General features: G+C 55.7%; 5 protein-coding genes across 5 annotated transcripts; 2 read left to right on the forward strand and 3 right to left on the reverse strand.

Annotated features, from left to right (window-relative positions):
• The first annotated feature begins 65 nt into the window (after positions 1 to 65).
• On the forward strand, positions 66 to 1,453 carry L226DRAFT_321628 (uncharacterized protein). The gene is made up of 2 exons (XM_067673888.1): positions 66 to 162; positions 246 to 1,453. Exon 2 carries the CDS (start codon positions 246 to 248, stop codon positions 1,347 to 1,349), a length of 1,104 nt encoding a protein of 367 aa, XP_067537976.1. The 5' UTR covers positions 66 to 162; the 3' UTR covers positions 1,350 to 1,453.
• Positions 1,315 to 4,313, reverse strand: L226DRAFT_532209 (uncharacterized protein). Its single transcript, XM_067680217.1, has 5 exons — positions 3,774 to 4,313; positions 3,457 to 3,718; positions 1,916 to 3,016; positions 1,793 to 1,852; positions 1,315 to 1,741 (listed from the first exon to the last, which is right to left on the reverse strand). Exons 1-5 carry the CDS (start codon positions 4,301 to 4,303, stop codon positions 1,721 to 1,723), a joined length of 1,974 nt encoding a protein of 657 aa, XP_067537977.1. The 5' UTR covers positions 4,304 to 4,313; the 3' UTR covers positions 1,315 to 1,720.
• A 396-nt stretch (positions 4,314 to 4,709) lies between these two features.
• Positions 4,710 to 5,759, reverse strand: L226DRAFT_568492 (PR-1-like protein; the record flags this gene model as incomplete). Its single annotated transcript, XM_067684170.1, has 5 exons — positions 4,710 to 4,728; positions 4,799 to 4,976; positions 5,031 to 5,099; positions 5,151 to 5,406; positions 5,730 to 5,759. 5 exons carry the CDS (start codon positions 5,757 to 5,759, stop codon positions 4,710 to 4,712), a joined length of 552 nt encoding a protein of 183 aa, XP_067537978.1.
• A 1,823-nt stretch (positions 5,760 to 7,582) lies between these two features.
• L226DRAFT_532213 (uncharacterized protein) lies at positions 7,583 to 10,224 on the forward strand. The gene is made up of 12 exons (XM_067680218.1): positions 7,583 to 7,720; positions 7,775 to 7,835; positions 7,892 to 7,966; positions 8,026 to 8,063; positions 8,130 to 8,174; positions 8,230 to 8,293; positions 8,347 to 8,543; positions 8,596 to 8,705; positions 8,767 to 9,305; positions 9,362 to 9,614; positions 9,668 to 9,895; positions 9,947 to 10,224. The coding sequence occupies exons 1-12, from the start codon at positions 7,599 to 7,601 to the stop codon at positions 10,018 to 10,020; spliced, it is 1,806 nt and encodes a 601-aa protein (XP_067537979.1). The 5' UTR covers positions 7,583 to 7,598; the 3' UTR covers positions 10,021 to 10,224.
• A 608-nt stretch (positions 10,225 to 10,832) lies between these two features.
• L226DRAFT_458135 (uncharacterized protein) lies at positions 10,833 to 12,448 on the reverse strand (the record flags this gene model as incomplete). Its single annotated transcript, XM_067675426.1, has 5 exons — positions 10,833 to 11,553; positions 11,609 to 11,680; positions 11,746 to 11,792; positions 11,869 to 12,143; positions 12,199 to 12,448. 5 exons carry the CDS (start codon positions 12,446 to 12,448, stop codon positions 10,833 to 10,835), a joined length of 1,365 nt encoding a protein of 454 aa, XP_067537980.1.
• Positions 12,449 to 13,959: the final 1,511 nt, after the last annotated feature.

Raw genomic sequence — 13,959 nt, forward strand, 5'->3', positions numbered from 1 at the left:
GCTGACTTGGATTCTATCTGGATTCGTCTAGCAGTCATTGCCTTCCTCCACATACGACCACCACGGCTGTGCATCTAGATACACTGGTCCCGAGTCGTATAAGCAGCCTCTCCCTTCCAGAGGGTGCACTCTTTCCAACGTTCGAACATCGTCCCAATGTGAGTTGAGTGTGCCGCTATGTTGCGCCCCCCAGTGGATCTAACATCACTCCATTCCAAACAATCCTATATATTGCGCTTACCTAGATGTGGCGTGCTCCACCTTCACTTGTCTCTCAAACTATGCCTGTTGAACTCATCCACAAGATCCTCGTCGAGGCATGGTCTACTATGCAAGGTAGCGGGGAATGGGAAAAACGCTCGGACCTCTTCCGCAAGGTGTCGCTCATATCCAAGAAATGGGCCAACGTCATGACCGATGTTGCCCTTCACACCATAGTAATCGGAACAGAGAGGGACTTCGAATTCTACCAGAGGATCATCCTACGCGAGTTCGGGGTGGACCCGGACTCCAAGGACCACGAGCGCGTCCACCCATCCGCACACGAGTACTTCAAGAGCTCGAACCTCTACATCACCCTCACAGAGTGGACCACCATGGGGACCGAGTTCTCGTTCAAGTGCGACTACGCACGCATCCCACATTACATCCCCAGTGCTCTCTACATCGAGGTCTCCGTCAACGAGCTCCCCACGAACGACGTCATCTCACATCCCTTCCTCCCTCTCTTCCTCTGTCTCTCGCAGTACACCAATGTAAGCGACCTCCGCCTCCGCTGGACGTACACGCACATCAACCGGTACACCGTCCCTCCACAATGCTCAGTGCGCGGGGTGACGTACCTCCGCCTCGTCGAGTTCCCCCGGTGTAACTGCCAGAACTTCCGCCACCTCGTACCTGGTACGGGCGTCGACGGCTTCCAGCCTCTATACTTCCCCCCAGGCTCTCACAGGCTGGACTGCTTCTCCTATCGCCTCCCGACTCTCTTTCCGGACCTGCGCCACCTGCATCTCGAGACGCCGTATATCTTGAAAAACCTGAAGATCCTGCCGGGTTTGACGCTGCTGACGCTCGAGGCGCCGCCAGTCCACTACCTCCCAAGCCTGGGATACTTCAGCTCGCTCATGAGCTGGAACGTCGTCTCCGCTGTCAAAAGCGGGCTTATGAGGAGAACGGACGGCGACGCGCTGAGAAAGAAAATCGTGGTCAACGGCGGTCTGAAGAAACCTCTTGGGTGGCGGAAGGCTCTCGCCGCTTGCCAGGCCCGCGGCGTTGAGCTCGAGCTTCGTCATGTGTATAAGTCTCCGGACGTTGTACCGACGCTGGGTGCGACAAAGTCCAAGGTATGATCGATATACAGTATGATCGCTCATGAACGATTGGCCTATGCTACATTGTCTAAGTTATCTGAGTGTTTGGATAGTCGTCGTCGCCTAGTACATCATGGCTGTAGATGTCCCGTTTTGTTGAACTATTCTATACGTACTGTAGAATGTACCGTCCATACCTCTCACAATCTCCATAGATACCAATATATCTTCCCTTCCTCCACCTCTTCATGTAATGATATGCTTCCTCGAAGGTCCCGCATATCCGCGATGCGCCGCGAAACAGCCGCCGCGAGAAGTTCGCGTACTCCTCGCGTCTTGTTGGCCTCTCCCGAGACTGCGTTTAGTCGATCTTTGGTGATGACCTTTTTCTCCATTAACCATGGATACACTTATGCGTGAGCGGAGGACGTCTACAACACAAATAAGTAATAGATGAAGCAACATCAAGGATACACCTATACCGGGCAGTCCATCCGTATGGCATGGATGACCAACTCCCTAATATCATCCGTGTCCGACAACTACCGAATCGCAGGACATTCAGCCCACGCACACACTCCCAGCACAATTGAGCGAAAACGCACCTTCACCCCAATGACCATGTTTCGATCCAACAATACCGCCCCATACGCGAAAGTATCATACGAGCTCATCTGCGCATACGGCAAGCTCGTGCGCACTGGCTCCTCGAAGATGCGGTATTCCATCGCATACCCCGCCATAAGCTCCGTCGTGTCGCACTGGATCTGGCCGATGACCCGCGTCCGTTCGTCCGTGAACGGGATGAGCACCGAGTCCTCCAGGCGGGCGTATGCCGCAGGGATCGCCGTATGGCCCTCGCCGAGGTCGTAGAACCCGCGCATGCGCCGCCGCCGCTTGCGGTGTAGCGCCGCGAGCCGACGCACAGTGTGCGGGTTGAAGTCGAACACTACGATCGTCGACCGCGTCGTGCCGTCGTCCATCGTGTCCTCTTCGACCGTCACGTAACGCTGTCCACAAGTGGTTGTGATCCATCTGCTTGCGCTGAACGATGTCTCGAGCCACCGGCACGCGCGCGGACCCCACTGTGACCATGAGAGGCAACGTGCGGAACCCAGCTGGCCTGGAGGTTCCGGTGGTGGCGGCGGTGATGGTTCCTGTGATTCCAAGTCGCCATCGGTGTAGAGCATTGCATCGTTCAGGTACCAAGTGATAGCTTCCTCCAGCGTGGTTGGTGGTGGGGGGCGAGGTGCGGGTGCAGGAGCGGAGACAGGGTCTGCGGGAACGGTGGAAGGGTCTGGAGCGGTGAGGGTAGATAGAAGCGAAGCGGTGTGGACGATAAGCGTGAGACACTCATGGAACCCATGACTGTCGTGGGTCATGACGTTGAATATCGCGATGGCGTTCTCGGGGTTGAGGTAGAAAGGCTCGGTTGGACGAAACGAGCGAGCGGTCTTGCTCGAGGAGGTCAATTTGGGCTCAGAGCGGCAAGTGACCTGGGTGATCGAGTGGCCCTTTCCGAGCCGGGGTAGCTGGAGTACACAGGACGTCTCCAGCTGCTGGGGTTCTTCGGCGTGTTCTGCGTGTTCTGAGACGTCGCCTATGTGGCAGAGCTCGATAGTGTTGTCTGCGCAGTTAGGTAGCGCGATGATGTTGGGAGCGAGGAACGTGAACGTCGAGTAGTTGGGACAGTCTAGACCCCTGACCTGTGAATGAGATGAGATGGATGTTCAACATAAGTTAAGAGATAACGATGGTAATCATCCAAGACTGATGGTTGTCGCTGCAGTCGAAAATAGAGTCTGGTCGCAGCGACCTGCCTTCCAAAAGGCTCAAGTGCGGCGCTCCATAAATAAAAGGGGGTGGAGGTGACGGTGGGTCAGTACTTCAGCGACGATGCCGACTGGGAACATGCGCCCATATGCATGGCAGAAAGTTTCGCTCGCACATATTCAGGCGCGCGATAATGCAAAGGGTTTTTAAGCCGTCAGGAATTGCGTTGTAGTGCTTGGGATATGTCTGCTCCCACCAAGCTCGAATATCACCTCTTGTAGGTGCGACCTTGGCACACGCATACGTTCACTTTCCGTGCAGGGGGCAAACACAGACAGCAATGAATAAAAGGGTTGATTGTGGATGTACATACCTGTAAGCATCGCCCAGACTTCCAATCGTAGACCTGGAACATAGCTGGAGGGGCTACAGAACCGGGGGGATAGTGGAACATGAAGCAAAGCTGGTCTCCTACAATCTCGATGCACACGCTGCATTGCCCAGTTACATCATGAGGGGGTGCAGGTAAGGTTCCGAGTGGCAGGATGGGCTTGGACGCGAGAGGGTGACTGAGACCCGTCGAGAGCTGGATTAATCTGAGCTCGAAAACTGTATGGCTGTCTTCCGTTTCCCGACTGTGCGCGTCCATTAAATCGAGGATGTGAGGTGATGAAGGAAGAGATTACGCACTCAGTGGCCACCACGATGAGATCGTGCTCCTGTACGGCCAACCCAACATCCATGATGTGAGCTCCGACCTCGATTTGCTCCCAACTATCCTGCGGCGTGGTGCTTGAGCCGGGGGCGTAAAGACTGGAAAGTCTTGTCCAACGGATACTGTCCGCACCGGTCTGGCCTCCGGGTGCCATAGATTGTCCTCCAGCAGTAGACTCGCCAAGTAGTAGAATGCCGTCAGTGAGGTCATATATGCTTGTAGGTACGAACGGTATCCGGACTGTCGCTGGTTTGTCAAAGTCCAAACGTAGCCACGCGGCTTCTTGTTGCTTGAGGAGCCTTAACTTGTCCGCGAGAACGAGTGGGGAATACGGGTTGTCTTCGTAGCCTGCGAGCTGCAAGCGCATGCTATATTGCAGAAGAGTGCTGCCCTGGATGAGACGATTGAAGGGCTTGTTGAGACGTCGGCAGACATTGAGGTCGTTGTAGTGGAGATAAGATAGGATATGGACGAGGATTTCCTGCGAGAGATCGAGGAGGGACATGGTGGTGGAGGGGACAAGACGTTCGCGCCTTCGCCTACAGCGATCGAGACAGGTTTCTCTACACGTGAGGACTCCGTCTTTCTCGGAGTTTGGAGGCGCGCAATTGCCTCGTCCGCCCTCCTTGTTCTTCAATGCAACGACAATGACGAACTTACACACCGCACGCCTTTATCTACCTGAGATTAAGGTCATTATGCAGATCTTTGCTCGTGAAGGTCGTCTTTGATTCTCAGCGCCCTGGATCCGAGCCACCAGGCCATAGTTCTCGGCCCACATCGTACGCCTTCTTGACCAGTTGTATCAAATTGAAGCAGAAAAGTATATCATATGAGTTCGGTAGTAGTACAGATTATCTACGTTCGTTCGCGGGAAGTGCACATCGTCGTGAAGCCTAGTTGCTTCACGTTCACACCTGAACGTTCTGACTGTTGAACGGAGACGAAGAGCCATTCAGTCATTAGCGATGCAACTACGATAGAGAGGAGGCCAACGTACGGGAACTGGCCGATGACATTGCCCGCCGGGGAGTACTCACACACGTAGTACTTAGCGGGACCATACTTCGGATCGAAGATGCCGTTGCAGGTCTGCACGGCGCAGCCAACCGTCTTCGTGCTCTTCCACACTACCTGGGTGAAGTGAGAGGGCTGCGGGTTGTTGGGGTTGTATTGGGCTGCGACGATACATCAACAGCGGTCAGACAGATCGAAGAGAAGCCAACACATACAAACTTCGTCCGTCCACGACTTGATGGCCGCAGCAATGCCATAGTTCCCAGTCCCGGCAGCGAGGTTCTCTGCGAGAAACGAATGAGAGAGATTTCAGGAGAACGTTGAGTGGAACTTACCGCCGTATGGGCCCAGCGAGCCACCAGAGTGCTTGAAGACGCAGCCATTGGCCCACTGTTGAGCCTTCGCAGAGAGGTTCGCGTCCCATGTGAGCGGTGCCGCGCCATGCTGGGCACGGACGGTGTTGTGCCCCTTGAGATACGCGTCGATGTCGCTCTGTGGCGGGGCCCTTGCCGCAAGAGGGTTGGCGGCGGCGACCGCGAGGAGAGAAGCAATGGCGATGAGTGACTTGAACATCGTGGGTGATATGGTGAACTGGGGTTACAGAGGGATGGGGGTCGAAAGTCGCGAAGTAGAAGAGATACGACGAATGTGCACCTCTGCCGTTCTGGAGACCAAGCTCACCCACTTTATATACGAAGACCACTCGCGCGCTCGGGCTCCGGAAGAAGCATATGGCGTTTCATGCGCCTCGTCGCACCGGTATATGCGCAGGGTAGGCTACTCCACCGCTTCAGCCGCTGCTTGGCAAAGGTTGTGCAGCGTCAAGCCCTACCATGTGAATGGAACAGGGCCCACCTGCATAGCATCCATGAGCATGAGTAAGACATCTGTGCGAATTGTACGGTAGTACTCACCCGAAGACACTCGTTCCCGCCCTCCGCCATGTGCGTCGGGACTCGGTGGACTCAGCGTCAGCGTTCGTTTTCCGGGACATCGGAGACTTCTAGTGTTGCGTCGCGCAGACGCCGTAAAGCAGCACAGTGATTGACCCCCAGTGGGGCGCATACTCTCAATGAATCAATGCGAAGAGATCAGAGAAAGTTCGGCCGGCAGTGCTTCTAGCCACCGTTTGCGCCATAGGAGTACCACCCCGCCCTCGATCGGAGTCTTCGTCTATTGAGACGGCCGCGTCTATTGCTGTCCTGAGGTTTCAGACCGTCGGGCTTGCACAGCCCAGAAGGAACAGGCGTTACGGTGGGGTCAGCATGGGGTCAGTGTCACTTCTAGCCCGACACTATGAGCAATGTAATGCGTCGACAGATTGATCAGTGTGACCATACCATAGCGACAGTGCAGATTTGCCTGGGTCATGCCAGTGCCCCTCTGGGCGCGGACTGGCCGGCTGCGGGAGGATGGTAGCATGCTGGAGAGGGACACAGCGACGAGGCCCTGTCAGTGGAGTCCACATGAGTTCGCAGTTTAGACTTAGGTTACGATACCGCCACCCGAGCGGGAAACAACAGCCGAAGGCCTCCACGGGCATGCATCGACAGTGACCTGAATGTGGTTGGTCGGTGATGCAGGGCAGTAAATCGGCACCATATGGTGAGATTCGAGCTGTTTCTCCTCGGCCGGCGGTTGGCATAAACTCAAGACCTGTGAACAGAATGATGACCGCGTCAGAAATTGACGCGTCTTAATTCAGACTCGAGCACTGACCCACGGACGGGGTCGAGCTATATGCTCAACCCTCGAGGCATCATGCCACGCGCCGCCGCTATGTACTCTAGATTCAGCGTCTGGTGTTGTGTTGAAGAAGTTGTCGTCAAGTCGCACATAGTCGAACAACCCCCTCGAATAGACGCCTAGGTTGGGGAAGTCCGACTGACTGTAGTCCCGTCAAAGTCCGATAGACAAGGATGCTACTCAGTCCGTACTCAGTCAGGCGGAGAATGAAGCTAAACCCTTTCGCCACCTTAAGACTGATAACCCTTCATCCATTCGATTTGAACTCGTCTCGGATCCCAATGACGTTTGAATCATCGCAGAACGAGGCATCCCTCAATGTGCCAACCTGTTTGGTGAAGCTTTATGTTCTGGAGTATTGGCTCTCGGCAGCCGACTCCCGGCGAGGCCCTGACAACTTGAAGATCCCCACAGACACGATGATTGTTGTTGTATGGCCGTGCGCCCTCCTACAGGCGGCCAACGAATAACGGACGCTCTTATTCAGCGCATTCTCGAAACCTGTCGGTCACTTCAGACTGCCATCGTCACCATCCAGGGATATTCGACACTGTTATACTAGTATGACACTCGTCAAAGCGGACCGAACCTCAGGCCTCAGCTACGAAGAGGATGTTGGTGTTGCTGGAAAAGAAACTGTCAGATCGCGAGCAGAATTTCTGCGTTCTCTACATGGATCTAACCTACGTTTTTAGGATTATACCTCGGAGCAATCAGAGAACAAGCGTACCCTAGGCGTCCCCAGTGAAAGGGCGGTTGTGACTCCCAGTAAAGCCCACTGATAGATATAACGATGAACGAGGGTTGTGAGAATCATTGTATGGCTTATAGCACCAAGAACAGAGAGCAGAGGTTGATTGAACCAACTTGGACTGAGTACTAGCGCGGGCCGCCAATTGCCGACTTCGGCGTTCAACTTTATTGTCGCATGCGCCACAGCGGTTCACGTAAATAGGTGAACCGGTGAACCTCAATTCTGGATTCTTCCCCCATCTTGCTGTGACGTGGCTACGAGCCAGGACAGCATACAGTAGAGTATGTCGGCATTCTCGAAAGCACCCGTGAACCAGGACATTGTCCAACCTCCTGACGCGAAGGAGTGCACGAGCCTTCGCTTCGAATGGACAGTCCGAGGCTTGAAGACCCTCTTCGAGAATAGGTGACGGCAGACACGTTGCATTGCAATCTCATGCTGAAGGTACATCTCTTCCAGCAAAGGTGAAGCGAAGTCGAAAGTCATCAAGTCCCCTAGGTTTGGTGAAGGCCGGTGGCAGGTATGTAGGCCAGCTCCCGGAACTCGTCAACGATTCTCGTTTAGATGCTTTCCTAGATACTGTTCTATGCCAACTCCGGCAGCGTTGGTCAGGAAGGACAGACGTTTGTCAGCCTGTACCTTGCGTGCGAGGTTGGTGCCACCCGATGACGCTCGGATCCTCGGTGGCTCACATAAGACGACCCCTTCAGCCCACGGCGGCCGAAAAAGAGAAAGCGGTGAATGGCAAGTCAGTATGAATGATATTGTCGACATTCAAGTCGTCGCCCCACGTCACTGACTTACGCGCCAATAGATGGATCCGAGAGGGTATGTTCAACTTCGAGTTCGCGATTCGCAAGTAAGTACTAATAGTGACAGTGCCTACCGCACCACCATACTAACGGCAAAAACAGTGTTGCAAAGACCATGGAGTTCGGGTCGAAGTCTGCACACGATCACTCCTTCCATTATCCCGGAGTAGGCGTATGCAATAAGATGGCATCGTCTACGCGACTGACCGGATCCCACAGGCACAAAATTGGGGCTGGGCGCAATTCGCTCGCAGAGAAGCGGTATACTACCTACCGCCGACCGTGAAGCAACAAGATGCTTTTATGATCACATGCAGCATCACCTCCTCGCTGGTGCCTCCGGCACCAATGCCAGCGATTCCTCGCTACCTAGTACCGAAGGACCTCCTGGACTCGATGGGTAGTCTTCTTGACGAGTGAGCGTCTCCTGCCTTGCAATGTTCCGCCCTCGTTGAACAGGTTCCATAGCCCCTTGTATTCCGACGTGGAGTTTGTGCTTCCGCGGAGAGGACGGGCCGAACCACGCAGAATCTACGCATCCAAGAAGCTTCTTCGGAGAGTAGACTACTATGACACAAGTGAGTGCATGGCTATCTCCTATGGTGGTGGGCAATGTAGACAACTCGCCATCACCTGTAGTGTTCAGCTCAGGGTTCTCGGAAAGTGCGATGGATCTCGAGGCGGACGCAGACATGGGTCCGGGAGCAGACGATGCAAGCGTATCCGACCTTGGCACTCTTTCCCAGCAGTTTGACGACTCCGACTTCGATGATGACGATGACCAGATGGACAACGACGCCGACTTTCCTGCCGATGATTTGGAGGGTACGCGTCCGACAGACGGCGATCCGTCGCGGTTGGACACACCGACGACGTCGAACAAACGCATCTCCGTTACCACCGACGAGACCATAGAGCATCCGGTGCTTTTCGAAGTAGACATGCTAGACCAGAGCGATGACCAGGGTCCGAGTACACGGAACACGCGTCCGAAGCTATCGCATCCCTCCACGCCGAGGAGTAGAGAGCTTGCGCTAGAGAACAACGACGCGCCTTCACCGCCTGCACAGGATCTACCCACGGCTACCCGAGCCCAGAGCGAAGTACCAGGACCCAGGAAAACGCGTGTGGTCGTGAGGGACGTCGCCTACACCACCTACTGCGCCGTGCTATACTATGTAAGGCTGCTCCGCGGTCACGGTCAACCTCAATCTAATTTCGGATGAATGCTCAGATATACACGGATATGATCTCCTTCGCACCCCTCTCCTCGTCATTCCTCGCAGCATCCAGCCCAGCGGCCGTCACTCCCCATGGATCTTCTGTAGTGTCTACGCCAGCTGCCTTGCCTTCAGAAGCCCCGCCTTTCTCCGGTTCCGTCGTCGTCGGCCCGCGCTCGCGCAGAGAGTGGATGGCGGAGTGGGAACGCAGCAACCCCGGCCGCATGAGGCCACCGTCCGCAAAGTCGGTATACCGCCTAGCAGAACGTAAGCACCCGAACGACTCCTCGCAGTCGGTGGAAGCTAATCCGTGAGGCCAGAGCTCGGATTGCAAGACCTGAAGGAGCGTGCGTTCCAGCACATCGTGAAGTCACTCACGGTCGACACCGTCGTGCACGAGGTCTTCTCCGCGTTCTCCGCCGCGTTCGAGGACGTGCGCAAGGTCGAGCTTCAGTACATGTCCGAACATTGGAACGACGTCCGCAACGGCGCGATGTTAAACATCGGCCAGTTCCTCCGCTCTGGCAGATACCCCGGCTTCGATGAGGGTGCGTTTGTTATCGCTGTGCATGCCGCCTCGCTGATCGATCCTCTTGCAGTATGGCCTGTGATCATCCAGAACCTCATCACCGAAGAGAAGAAAGCTGAGGGCGAGCAGCAGCCCACTCGCTGAAGTATGGACCTCTAGGACTGCGATCATTGAATGCTTGCTATTTCTTGCTATCGTGTAGTATCGTGCCTTGACTCAGCTCGCTTCCTTCTTGTTGTATTGATAGTTCATGGCATGCCTCGTGCTAGGGAAGTAATCTAGACCCGATGTTGGTCGCATGAGGGCCGGACATGCACCGTAAGCTCATATTGCGGGCCGCGGCGTGGGCGAGAAGGATCCGCTATGGCAAGTCCACACCTTCGTCGCACTTTGGGGCTGACTTCGGGCCCGGCACAAACGAGAACCGAATGCCAAGCACGAAGGTGGGGCACCAGACAAGGTGTTCTCGCTCTCACACACTCTCGGTGAAGCTTTATAGGGTATACACGATGCCAAGGACAGTGGTAGCATTTATAGTATACTGTGCGCGGGACGCAACAGCGTGCGCGACGTAAATCTAGCCCGATATTCAACACCTGACGAGAGCGAAACCGACAGCAAGAAGGCCTAGTCGTAGACCTAGTCGACACTCGTGAGACTGCCCTGCGAGTTGGCGTCGGTCGTGTCCGTCATGTCTGTCGTACTCTCCAAGTCCCCGTCATCTCCATCGTCATGGTCATCTCCTGCCACTGGTCCTGCCGCTGCCCTCGTTCCTGTCCCTGCCCCCGATCCGGACCCTCGCGGGGTTCCTGCACGCACAATGAACTCGCCGCCGCCAAAAGAGGTGCGAGGACCGCCCATCCACGAGGGCGTGCGCGGGCTCATGCTGGTGCCCGTGCCGAGACCTTGACGGGAAAACGCAAAAGAGAGTGACGTTGAGTGTGCGGCTCGGACGTTCAGGAGCGACGGGACGAGTCACCGTTCATGTAGCCCGCGCCGAATGGACGCGTCGGTGTCGGTGTTGACGAGCGGGGACTTGAAACAGAGTTGGACGCGGACCGGGGCGGGGGACCTGGCCGGCCTGAGCCTACGGGGGTTTGCGGTTGCGGTTGTGCGACAGGAATGGGAGCGGAGACGTGAGCAGGGGTGGCAGTGGGTTCTCGGTCGTGATTGTGGGCGTGACTGTGGTCATGGTCATGGTCATGATCGTGATCGTGACCGTCGGTGCGATGGGAGTGGTGGTGGAGATTATGGTGGCCGTGAGCGTGAGGATGCGAATGGTCATGTTCATGATCGTCATCGTGGTCGTGGTCATGGTCTTGCTGGTGTGAATGCGCATGTGGCGTCTCGACCTCCTCCGTATCATAACCTTGTGCTGATTGGGGAGGATGCTGTGTGCCGGGCCGTCCAACATACGCAGAAGAAGTTTGATAGGCAGGGTCATGATCATGGACATAATTGTGGCCGTAGGACTGCACGCGTTCCCACTCCTCCTGCTCCCACTGCATGCGTTCCGCGAGCTCCTCGGGGGTCTCCGCGGCGCCGGGAAGATCAGCAGGGACGAATAATTGCTGGTCTTCGAACTCTTCGGAGCCGTCGTCCTGTGCGAGCTCCGGCGGTATCGCACCTGGCTCGCGATCGGCAGGTAACGGGGGTATCCGATGCAAGAGGCCGAAACTATAGACGGATGGACGTTAGGGTCCCGAAGATCTCGACAAAGACATAAGCATACCCAAAAACGCATCCTAGCAAGCCTTCGCCGCCCCAGTGACGATTGGGGATGAGAACCACTTCTCGGATGGTGCTGCGCAGTTGCGACGAACACTATCAGACAGATGCCTCCGCGCACGTACAGAGTAATGCACGTACTCAAAGTCATAAGAATATACATATACGCGCAATGGCTTCTCGATATGCTGCAACGGCATGTCGTAAGTGGATATGTCACAGGCACAGCACCGCGAGGGTGCAGCGGACATGAAAACGACGCACTGCCTCCACTACATCGTAGAAGTCACCCTCTGCGCTGAGGACGCCGCCGGACCAGCCGATGATCCAGTCGCCATATGGCACGAGCCCTGCGCTCTCTGCAGGACTGCCTTCGAGCACGTCGAGAACATGCCACACGTTGTCCATCGCGAACTCGGGTTCACACATGCGCATGCTGAGGCCCAGGAGAGAAGGCTTCCGCTCGGCCTCGGGCTCTTGGGGGTCCGGGATGTTCGCGTGGGGGGATGACCAGTCGCGCGACGGCACGATGGGCACGACTGTCGGATAACGGGCTCTAGCTCGCGCCAGGAATAGAGACGCGGGTTCACGTACCACGAGTGTCCTGACTTTTGCTATTCCATACGAGGAGATTGAGGGTCCTTCCTTCGTGGCTCTCCACTATCCTCTCTAGCTCCGACGCGTCCACGGTGTTGTTCGACGCAAAGGATTCACCCTTGTACCCAACTACGAAGTCAAAGTACGGCTCGATGGTCGTCTGCGACGCGGGCGAAGAAGGCGTGACACGGAGGACATGAAGTGCGCGAGGAGGGGTTTGTGACGCCGTAGACTGTCCCGCTCCCATTCCGCCCTAGCTGAGAGTGTGCTTTAGAGTCGGCAAATTTTATCCCAAGTCGAAAACGTAGGACACAAAAACCAGTTGAAGCCGAGAGGTAATCGAGAGGAAACTAGAAAGATGGCAAGCAGTGGCAAGTGGTAGCGTTAGCAGACGCGCACCGTTGTGGCACGCAACAGCATAAGCGCCCATTTATGTGCAGTACCGCAAATGGAAGGTGCTCAAGAAAGACGGGTCGACCGTCAACCTGACCGGTACGCACCTTGTCTTTGATATAGTCTACCTCAAGCTATTCAAAGAATATCCGTAAGGGAGTCCCAGCCGTATAATTAGTGGATATCACATCTATTGCTGTGGGGGACCTTGCAGGTTGCGGGTGTGCATGTCAAATTGCCATCAGGGCCACGAGCCCTTCTGAGCAATATTCTACACATAGCACTGTCCTGGAATAAACGGTTCATCGCTCGTATCTCCGCATGCACTCTCCATCGTCCTCAACTCACCGCGATGACTTCGGTACTTTCCACCTCACGGTGGTCAGGCTACTGGGGTTCGGTAGTCCAAGAGGTGTTCGAACACACCCCGCAACGTTCTTGTCCAGGTCTAGGTGTGTACCCCAGAGTTTTGCTGAGACACTTGAACGTAAACATGACATCCTTCTAGCTGGGTGATGTCATTCAAAACAAACACACTCTCCGCGCTGTCCAAGGCTACCTCTAATTTATCCGTTCATATTTCCGAGGTATACACTGTGCAGCCCGCTACCAGAACCCGTGAGCGAGCAGGACACACGGACTCAATTAGCACCCTACTTTAATTTGCGCAATACAGTCGATCTCGCCGCGACATTCGCATCGAGATGTCTTCTAAGTTCTCTGCCCTTACCGATCGAGACGTCGAGCAACGATCTCTGTGGGATCGTTTTGTCCCGCCGTGGGTGTGGAAACGACCGAGTCGGGAGTCCCCTGTATCACCATCAACAGAGTTCAGCTTTCCTGTAATGTCTTAGTGCGTCCAAGTACGTCCCCATTCACTTATGGGCGCTCAGAAGCTACCATCCCGTCGGGAAGCCGCATACACTCCGTACAACATAAGCAGCTCACCAGCACTAACCACAGCGCCAGCGGGTCTGCGGGTGCGCGACGGAATTCAGGCCGAATCTGACTCGGGGGTTAACCAACCGGCAGAGATTGGCTCCGCGGTTACTGGAGGAGGCAGCGAGAGCCTCTGCGTCGCTCTCTGCTCCAACGGCAGTTCTTCCGCGTTCTACCCAGGGTCTTTCCGAGCATCAACCGGCGGCGTCGGCTTCTTCAAGTCAGCAGGGATCAGAAAGCGGTCAGGCGAACAATCTACTCACGGACCCGCAAGTCAAAGGAGAGGCACCAGAAGCAGCCGCATCCCCGCAAGCGACGGGAGCGACGGGGGTGAGCCGTATACGCCCCGAGAACCCCAGGAGTCTGGAGATGGTGGAGCCGACATCGATTGCAGAGTTTAACGGCTGTGTGCGCGCGCCCGCAAGG

Source organism: Lentinus tigrinus, assembly GCF_003813185.1.
Source record: "Lentinus tigrinus ALCF2SS1-7 unplaced genomic scaffold L226scaffold_6, whole genome shotgun sequence".
NCBI lineage: Eukaryota > Fungi > Basidiomycota > Agaricomycetes > Polyporales > Polyporaceae > Lentinus > Lentinus tigrinus.